Here is a 10,524-nt window from a genome sequence, read left to right on the forward strand (position 1 = left end):
ACAAGTTGTAAACTTTTAGTCTTTCCATTCTTTTTACATATATGTATAATGTTTTTTTACAAATGACACACCAAGAGACAAAGAAAAAATAGATATATATATATATATATATATTTAATATTAGCGATAATATGATGTGGTGAATGACCACTAGAAAGATAGAATGCAAATATCAATATGATCTTTCTTTATCTTATCTTTATATTTCTTTTATTCCACAATAGCAGATGAAATTTTATTGTTTGTCACTTTGTCTTGATTTTAAATCAACTTATGAAGGAGCTTTTGGGCCCTAAACCAAGCCTGCAAATGGATTGGGCTGTGGAGACAACGCGTACACACTCATGAGCTCTGAGAATACAAGCCAGCCTAACTAGCCTGGTGATAATTGCTTCTGGGGGTGAATGCAAATCACAATTTGCCAACAAAATGTGTCTTCGATGTTTTTTAAACTAGACTTGTCAATTTTTTGGTGAAGTTCTAGAAAAATATATGCAAAACCATTTAGAATTGTAATTAAAATAAGAGTTAAAGTTCACACCTAAGGCTTAAAGTCATTGAAATAAGTCAAATTTTGTAAATTTTTAATATATTTGTTGAGACTAATTGATTGATAGGTTTTAATATTCTATCTTGATGTTAATCTGATGATCCTTTTAAATAATACACTAATTAAAAATTAATTGGCACCACAGATGAGAAGACAGATCTAATGCAGAACAAGAATGCACGAAACGCGCCTAGTATTTGTTACTTAATATAATCTAAAGCAAAAGTAGGAAAAATTTGGTGCCTACTCAAATCCAACCCAACATTTTTAAATAGACAATTAGATCATCACAAGGACCCACTTAAGAACTTTTTGACAATGTTGTTGAACTGTCCTGAGCAATCAATCTGAGGAACATGTGATGTGTTCTCTATTACTTCCAATCTTGCCTTCTCCCCAAGAAGCCTGGAACATGCAACCAAAAATTTCTCAGCCTCTCATATTGGTTGGAAGAATTTCTAAACCACTAGCATTGACTAAAATTAAACTATGTCCAAAGTGATTAAACAATATAAATTGATTTTAAAATGCCTAAATTTACATGATAAGCATTTGGAATATATATATATATATATATATATATATTTTAAAATTCTAATTGTATAGATTTGCTTTCATTATTAATAAGCAGAAGCTAGCCATTTTTTAGCATAAAATTATGTGTAATAGTTTTAGAGAGAGGAAAGAGGTACATACTCTTTGAGTTCTGTAGCCATCTCTATAGGAAATATTTGGTCATGGTCTCCCCATACTATCAAGACCTCCTTCAGGGAAATTGGAAATACAAATGATTCAGATGAGTTATAAATTAGAATGATGTTCAAAACTATACAGGAAATGCATAATAAATTGACAGCCTATGCTTAAAAGTTAAAACCTATAAGAGAATTTTGTGCTAAAATATATATAAGTTGGTAGTGTTGAGAAAAAAATGAAATTGTACCTGCTGAAGAGGAGAAATGTTTGGTGTGTCCTCTCTTCCAAGGGTAAGTCCCTTCAGAAGTTCCAACTTTTCCATCCTGTTTTCGGTGTACAATTTCTGTATCCATATGAAACCATCTTTTATCATCTTCATTAAATGACTATGTCATACACGAGAAAGAAATGCCTCTCAATACAAGTAATAACATATGTGATGCAACAGTAGGGAGCTAAACATGCCCTCTTGTGGAACAATTATGGTTCACTCTGCTAATTACGTTAATGTGAAGAATGAGTCCGATCAAGGACATACCAAAACCAAAAAGGGGCTAAAAGTACAAGTTGTTATATATAGAATGACTATCCTGCAAAGTAAAAGATTTCATTTTCCTGGGAAAACAAACAAATTAATGCTTCGTTGAAAATAGATAGAGAAATAGGACAGACGTACACAAACAGGTCGTGTCCTGAGGATACAACAAATAAATGCATGGTCCACGAGTTTCAAATGTTGCTTTCGGAACGAAAGGAGACCAAGGAAGAGACAAAGAGTATAAGGGAAAGGTGGAAAGAATATTCTATGAGAGAAGGGGAAGTGTATAATATTAATACATATACATGGGTGCTTCTTTCTCCACCCGGCCATAACACATCAAAATCAAATTCAATAATAATTAACTTAATAAAAAAATAAATACATCATTTAATACATAAACTAGTTAATTACATTTAATTGTTTAAGCACTAATTCTCACTAAGAAGGACAATTGTTGCATTAAGATTTAAGAACGAATTTTATGAGTAGAAGCAGAACTGCAATGTTATTTTATTTTATATTTTTGGAACTGCTTCTTTTGCTTTTCTTATTATTAATTCTATCCTTTTTTTTTCTTCTTCATATGTTCGAATTTATATTAATAAAATAAGAAATATTTTTTCCCTATTTTCAATGAAGGTTGATGATAATAGTTAATTATTTATGCTTTTAAAAATATCATCAAGAAATATCAATAAATAAAGAGAGGGGGAGGGGTAGTTTTATAAATTTATAAATGTTATGTTTTGTTTTGATTTTGTATTTTTTTTTTGGGCCAAGTAATTGAATGGAGGAGATGAATAGATAATGCTTATAAAGTTTTGATCCCAAGGCTACCATAAAAATAAATGTTCTTTTTTTTGAGAAACAAAAATAAATGTTCTTTAACTTTTAAAAGAAGAAATTGTGAGGGATGAAATTGAAAGTAGTCACAAGAATCCCAGCAACCCAAAATTGTTCAGGACGGCTCTCATTAAAGTTGATCTGACCGCATAACGGCATCAGCATATTGGTGAACAATTTCAAACCTAACTCTCATCAAGTAAATTTATTACTAATATTACCGCATATATAAAATAACATTTATTTTATTGCAAAAATTATATGTTGAATTTTTAAATCTTTTTTCTTTGTTATCTATCATGTAAGAGATGCTTAATCAATTGAACGGTCTAAATTGCAGAAAAAAAAATTCCATCCTATCACACATTAACATTCCATATTATTTATTTTTATTATTAAATTTACATAAAATCCGGAATAAAAAAAAGTCTTAAATGGGCTATCAATATATATATAAAGTTATATAAAAAAAATTCACAATGCTATATTATAAAATTTGACACTTAAAAATTGTGGTTGCACCCACCAACTACTAAGTAATTACACTTTTCTTCCACCAAGCAGCTTCACCTAAAGACTTGAGTAATATATATATATATATATAATTTCCCTATAGATGGGGATTGTTTCATATTACTCTAAAATTTAAAATTTTCAATTTATATATTTTATTAGAAACCAAACAAAGTTTCAATTGAAATCATGGAGTTTTAAAATCGATTTAAGTATCACCTTCTATCAATTCTATGCGTCACTAGAAATACAAAGTAACAGACTAAATTCTATCTAAACACAAAAAAAAAAAAAAAAAAAAAAAAAAAAAAAAAAAATTACATGTGAAATTATAAGACTTTGGTACACTATATAATAGATGTGAAATTATATAATAATTAATCATTTTATTTTTATTAGCAAAATATTCACAACAAGATGGGCACACGTCTTACATAATAAAATTTATGTTATACACGACGTCATATACATCATAATTTTGTCACGTGACTCATTACAAGTATATTACAATAATTAACGTAATTTACTTACCTGAAACCCTATGATTAAAGTATATTAAAAAAAAAATTAGATACTACCCTAACTAAAACTTAATTATTAAATGTTTCAAGAAAAGTAAAAAACTTTAATAACAATGTATTTTTTTTTCGCCACCATGTAACTTGAAGTAACTTGAAGAAATTTAAAAGGACTCTCATTAATTTATATATAGTTTAATTATATTATTTTAATATGATTTTTATCAATGCATAATACTAATACACGAAAAAGTTTTGGCCTTTTCGACTCTTTCAAAACAACAATAATTACTTTGAGAGAATTAAAAAAAAATAAAATAAAAGAAAGGGAAGGGCTTTGTATGGAATTTACTTTTATAATACGAATGAACTATGAAGTATGAACCATGATCTTTTTTTAATAAAATGGCCATATATATATAAATAATTTCCTTCTATTTATGTGAAAGAAATCAAGAATATATAGTAATGAATTTAAAAAGAAAAAGATGTTAAGTATTTCTTACGTGTATGAAATCATTGAAGAAAAAGTCAGGCAAGATGTTGAAACGTTTGTTCGCAGACAAAACCATCAACGTCCTCAACTGCTCCGCCGTGGCCGGCAACATTAGCTCCTCAATTTTCTCCAACTTTGCTCTCTTCAACAGAGCTTCGTTGTCTCTGCGCCTCATATTCACACCAGAGCTAGCTATCACCACTTTTTCAACTCTCTCCCTAAACATCTTCGCCATTTGATAAGCCACAAACCCACCATAGCTTGTTCCCACAACCTGATACTTTTGAACCCCTAATGTCTCCATGAGCTTCCCCACAGAAACAGCTTGAAACACCTCACTTCTCTCTGGGGATTTCGTGGTTGAGTCACCGAAGAAGATCAGGTCAGGAACATAAACGTTGAAGTGAGGCGAAAAGAATTTGACCTGCTGACCCCACTGCCAAATTGCCATTGGACCAAAGCCATGGATGAGAACTAGTGAGGGTTTTTGGTTTTGGGTGGTTTCTTTTGGACCCCAGAAGTGGATTGTGGTTTCGTTGTCTATGTTGATGGTTTGTGAGGAGAGCCCTGTGGCTGAGTAGCAGCGGCGGAGATAGGTTCCGTACAAGGAGACTAGGCTGAAAAAGTTTGGAAACATTGTGGTGATTATTTGGTGGAGAGGTTGGAGATTTGAGCCTGAGGAGTTTGATTGAATTTTTACAATTACTATGTTTAGGCTGGTTGGTGTGAAGAGTGTTTGCCAAGATAATATATACATATTCTTGAAAGTTTTCCCTTAATTATTACTGCACTTTTCTTGGTGAACTGGTGTGACATATCACATATCATATATCTCGTCTCCTTTATTGGTTAAATATGATATTTACTCACTTGTCATATACTATATTTTATTTCTCGTTTATAATCAATAATGTAAATGGAAAATATGCATAAGAGATTTTATAAAGGATCTTATAAAGAAATATTTGATACTCGAAGTATGAAGAAATATTTTTCTAATGTAATTTAGAAAGCAAGCAATTCAATTGTTCTTTCGAAATAAAGGGGATTTTTTTATTATATAAAAGGTGAAATTATTCATAAAGTGAAAAATAAAGAAGGAGTTGATTAATTACTTGATTGCGGTCCACGAAATTAGAGAAAGTCCATTTGTGGGTACCAAGTTAATGGATCTTCTTTTCCTTTTTCTTTTTTATTTAGGACTAGGGGTAGAGCCACGTTCTTGAAAACGTGGCTCAAAGTAAGAGTTGTAGCCATGTTTTTTTAAAAACACATCTTAAAAACGCGTTTTTTGTAGTGCAAGCTAATGGATCTCGATTCTCAAGTCCGGTGAGCAATTTCTTTTCCCAAGCTAAAAAGGAATGGATTTTACAAATATCACATTTGATGTAAGTGCTAATTTGGTCATTATACTTATTGTTTAATCGAGAGATTTAAAAAATTAACTGTTAAAAGATTTGTGATACAATAAATTTTGTATTTTAATAGCTTCTATTATAGTTTTACAGATTTATAATATTTCAATTACATGAGGTGTACATAGTTTTTGAAATAATTTTTAAATATCACTATTACCATATACATATAACGTAGTTAAATATAGGGTAATCAACGTAATTGATCCATAATCTTTACAACATATTTTAATTTGGTCCATAACTTTTTAATTGTGTCAATTTGGTCCCTAACCTTTCAGTGTCATGTCAATTTAGTCAATACCGTTATCTTTTGGATGGAAATTACTGACGTAGTTAACAGCTCAACCAAAAAAGATGAAGTTTTCGTTGATGTGGCAATAAACTAATTTTAGATTTTAGTTGTTTACTACATCAACAATTTTCATCCAAAAGATAACAGCATAAACTAAATTGACACATAATTGAAAGATTAGAGACCAAATTAATAAAATTGAAAGGTTAGGGATCAAATTGAAATATGGTGTAGAGGATATGGACTAAATGTGTAGTTTACCCTTCAACAAATTAGACTTTAATGAAAAAATAATTTGATTTGTCATAAATCAATGTCTAAAGGATTAAATATTTAAATTGAAAGTCTTATTACCAATATAAACACTTACATTAAAGTGATATTTCTAAGAACCCAAAAGGCAAATAATGATAATAAAAATTTATTTTTACCCAATATGATGGAAAGAATTAAGGTAAAAAATAATGGTAATGGAAAAGGATAAAGTGTTTCGACTAGAGCTATAAATGAGTCTAATTGAGTCAAGTATTGAAAATTTATAATTTTTATTTTATTTTATTTCAAACACAAGTCGAGCTAGACCTCATCACCAAAATAGATTACGTGTTCAAACTTAATTAATTTTCTTATTGAACAAACTCAAGCTTATTACTGAGTTACTTTGATTAATTTATTCTATTCCCCTATATAGTAAATACTACGACTAATTTATCAACAACAAAAAATTAAGTATTGCACTAGTAAATAAGTTGGAGTACAATGATTACACTTTAGACCCTCCAAGCCTAAACTACCCTCTGCACTTAGACCTTCTAAGTCTCAGCTACCAACGGGCTTCACCGAGCTTTGTCTTCACTAGTATTTTGGATCTCGCAATTATCACCAATTGCATCCACCATAAAATTGCATGACCCAATGCTTCCCAAAAGCTCCAAATCAACTCACAACACTCAGAATGAAGGTGGTTTGTGTTTGGGCTATGAACCTCTCAAAGGATATAGAATTAGAAAGTGATGAGTGTGAGGAAAACTAAGAGAAACGTGTAGAGGATTGTAAATTTGCAATCTCTAACTCTCAAATGGATTTCTAGAGTTTTCTCTTTGAAATTCTTCTTACAATTTCATGGGTAATTTGAGCTTATATAGTGTGGGTAAAGAAATGAGGAAAGCACACACAAAACAGCCTGGCAGTGCATATCACGAGTTGGCCAAGTCATGAGCCACTTGTGAAATGCCCCTAACACTTGAGACCTTTGAACTTCCAGCATGTGCTCCTCACATAACCTTTTGCAGGTTGCACCACTCATGAGTCAGTTGCGAGCCAAGTCGTGATACACACCATCTTCATAGTTCTTCACCAAATTTTCACATCGAACCCATTACATTGAATCCCAAAAAAATACAAGATAATGATTGAAGAATTACAATTAAATTTGACACGGAATTAATGCCAACAAACAAAATTGAAAATTACAACTTTACATTTTGAAAACATGGTTTTAGTTAAAATTATGAAATCAAAGCTTGTTAAGCACATTCAACATAGTTGGTTCAAAGCAATTGCCTTGTTGGCCACAAAAAGTAGCAATAGTTCAATAAGCAAAGCGAGATATGTATAGAAAGGACCTAAACACATTAGCAAAAACATTTTAGGGTAAATTGCAAAATAGACCCCTAATGTTTGGGGTTACTTGGATTTTACACCCCGAAGTTTGAAAAACAGGATTTTACACCCTGAAGTTTACTTCTGTTAGCAAAATCAGACCCTCCGTTAGTGGTTTGCTGATGTGTCCGTTAAGTGTCACATCATATTGTGACATTTGCTAGTTGGACCAATGAAATAGCGACATGTGTTATTAACTATTTAATGTCTTTAACTAAAATTAAAATAAATCTATATTTTTTATAGCATTTTTTATTTTCAGGTTATTCGTTTCCTCAAGAAAATCAAGAATCTCTTTCCAAAGAAACACTGAAAAATGACAACGCGACACAAAAATCCAAATGAATCCAACCATAAACAAACAGGAAAAAAAAAATCCCAGCATTTTCTGGGTAACCAAACAGAAAATTTTCCCAAGAAACCCAACACAATAATTAGTGAGCAAAACCAACAACCAAAATACTTAAAATACAATATTTTGGGCATTCAAAATTTTCTCAAGAAATCAAGATTTTCTATCCAAACAAACACTAAAAAAATTACAACACAAATTAAAAACCCATTCTAAAACACACTAACAATTTCAACAGGGCACATATCAAAACCCACGGATCTACAAGCCCTCATTTCCCAAACCCAAATGAAATTCTCAAGCTTTCATAACCTAATCACCAAATCAACCAAATGATAAAACAAAAAGAGAGAGAGATTGGTGGCCATAAGTGGTGGAGACCCTGTTGACTTGTGCTACCGTGTATGGTGGCCGTACTCGTGAGGTTCTGGCATGGCTGAGCATGAGAGAGAATCGGGCTTAGGAGGGAGAAAGTTGAGAGAGAGAGAGAGAGAGAGAGAGAGAGAGAGAGAGAGAGAGAGAGAGAGAGAGAGAGAGAGAGAGAGAGAGAGAGCCATCCTTCTGTGGCTCATAGTGGTCGTTGGCGGCGACTGAGGTTTGGCTACATGAAACTTGGCCACCAACACTCGATCTGCTCCACCGCTGGCTTAATCTCCTCTTCACTCTCTCCCTTTGTCTCTGTTGAACACATCAATTTGTGGTTTATTGATATTTTGTTGGTTTGATTGTTGTTGTGTGAGAAGTACTTGTTGTTCATAAAATCTGAATGAACATTTTCTAATATTTTCTCTAGCTACTAGCAAAGGCTTAAGTTTAATGGAAGGGAAGAAGACATTAAAAAAGTGAATAATTCCCATGAGAAACCCAGCACGATAGTTGCTAAGGAAATTAATTATTTTATTTAAAAAAAGTTTTATTTAATTATTTTTAAAAGTTTTTATTTTATTTTATTTAAAAATTTTAAGTTATTTATCTGATGTGGATTTATTATATCCATATGTCATATTTTAATTGAATCAACTAGTACACTTCATCAGTGTATGTGGCACTTAACAGACATGTCAGCAACCCACTAATAGAGGGGCTAATTTTGCTAACGGAAGTAAACTTCAGGGTGCAAAATCCAATTTTCAAACTTCAGAGTGTAAAATCCAAGCAACCCCAAACATTAGGGATGTACTTTGCAATTTATCCAACATTTTAATTGTTGAACAACCACATTAAAATAGCAACACATGGAAGAGCTAAAGCAAGTTGCAATATTTTGAATAACTAATTAAAAGTATTCAACATCCACATATCACATTGTCTTATCTCTTAATAGAATTTCACAAACAAAAGCAGAACTTGAGTCTCTCCCTCTTGATCTACTGTTGTTGGACTTTAGCTTTCTTCTTCTGCTAGAGACGGTCCAGCCCACTGTCTGCATCTCCTTGGAAAGGTGAAAAAAAAAGAATAAATATAAACAGCAAAATCTATGAATTAAAAACATATTCAAAATCTGTGGAGCACAAAAAGCAATTCATGAGAAATAACTTACCTCTACATCTCATCTAGAGGTACCTCATCCGGATGCTCGAACGCTTGAATAGCAAAGTTCTAAACTATTTCACCTACACCTTGATTGTTAGGTACATAGAGGAAGATAGTTGAATTTCTAACCACAAATATAGAGGCAAATAGGCCATAAAAACCCACAGGCATTGGGTATATGGATCTATAATGAAGTGTAGTTCGATCATTGTCAAAAGGTCCAAAACTGAGTTGCACAATATGAGCTCAAACATCAATATCCATTGTAAATGGATTAATGAAGATATTGGTGTGAGTGGGTTCCATGTCCAATGCCTGACACCATAAGAGAAATCGATAGCTGTTGATATGCGCTATACCAAAATAAGTATATTAAATCAACTGATAATACAACAAAATTAATATCGTAGTATTATACATAATATCACATCTACAAATTAAAAGTTGCTGCAATAATAACTTAAAAGTAGTAAATTATTACATTAATAATAATTAGTTGTAATAACTTATAATTTTCAGTTGCAATAGAGGTTTTAATACTAAATTGCATTAAGAAATTTTTTTGCGATAACTTAATTTGAAGAATTCATTGTAATAACTTGATACCAATTATTTTGTAATCTGAAATATAGAAATTTCAAAGTGACAGTTTATTGCAACAAATATATCATTGTAATAACTAAATATCAATTATTTTACAATTTATTGCAATGATAGACATGAATCTGCAACAAATATATTATTATAGTAATCTAATACCAATTATTTTACAATCTATTGTAATGAAAAATATGAAACAATTATCTAATACAATGTAGATATCATTGCAATAACTTGACTCGATTATTTTTTACAATTATTTGCAATCTATTGTAATAAAATTGATAAAATGATAGCATATTGCTATAATGTATTCAAAGTAATAAATTTTTTATTGTAATAGCAAATATATTATTACATCAAAATTATCATTAAAATATTTAAGGTTTATTGCAACGAAATTTTTTGTAGCACAAACTTATTACCTCAAATTTTATTGCAATACTTTGCATAAACTATTGTAATGACTCTGATGTTATTGCAAAGATTTTATTCATTATAATAAATATT

The 10,524-nt window shown here is 30.9% G+C and overlaps 1 protein-coding gene across 1 annotated transcript; it reads right to left on the minus strand.

Annotated features, from left to right (window-relative positions):
- Window positions 1-710: 710 nt before the first annotated feature.
- LOC126712729 (uncharacterized) lies at window positions 711-4,960 on the minus strand. Its single transcript, XM_050412180.1, has 4 exons — window positions 4,168-4,960; window positions 1,494-1,589; window positions 1,247-1,314; window positions 711-955 (listed from the first exon to the last, which is right to left on the minus strand). The coding sequence occupies exons 1-4, from the start codon at window positions 4,912-4,914 to the stop codon at window positions 838-840; spliced, it is 1,029 nt and encodes a 342-aa protein (XP_050268137.1). The 5' UTR covers window positions 4,915-4,960; the 3' UTR covers window positions 711-837.
- Between the last annotated feature and the right edge of the window lie 5,564 nt (window positions 4,961-10,524).

Source organism: Quercus robur, chromosome 2 (assembly GCF_932294415.1).
Source record: "Quercus robur chromosome 2, dhQueRobu3.1, whole genome shotgun sequence".
Taxonomy (NCBI): domain Eukaryota; kingdom Viridiplantae; phylum Streptophyta; class Magnoliopsida; order Fagales; family Fagaceae; genus Quercus; species Quercus robur.

Excerpts from the sequence above, each read along its gene's own strand:
- LOC126712729 (XM_050412180.1), bottom strand. The coding sequence starts at position 4,914 with ATGTATATATTATCTTGGCAAACACTCTTCACACCAACCAGCCTAAAC. Across the intron at positions 1,590-4,167 it reads TCTTCAATGATTTCATACAC|AAATTGTACACCGAAAACAG; the intron begins GTAAGAAATACT and ends ATATGGATACAG. Across the intron at positions 1,315-1,493 it reads ACATTTCTCCTCTTCAGCAG|GAGGTCTTGATAGTATGGGG; the intron begins GTACAATTTCAT and ends ATTTCCCTGAAG.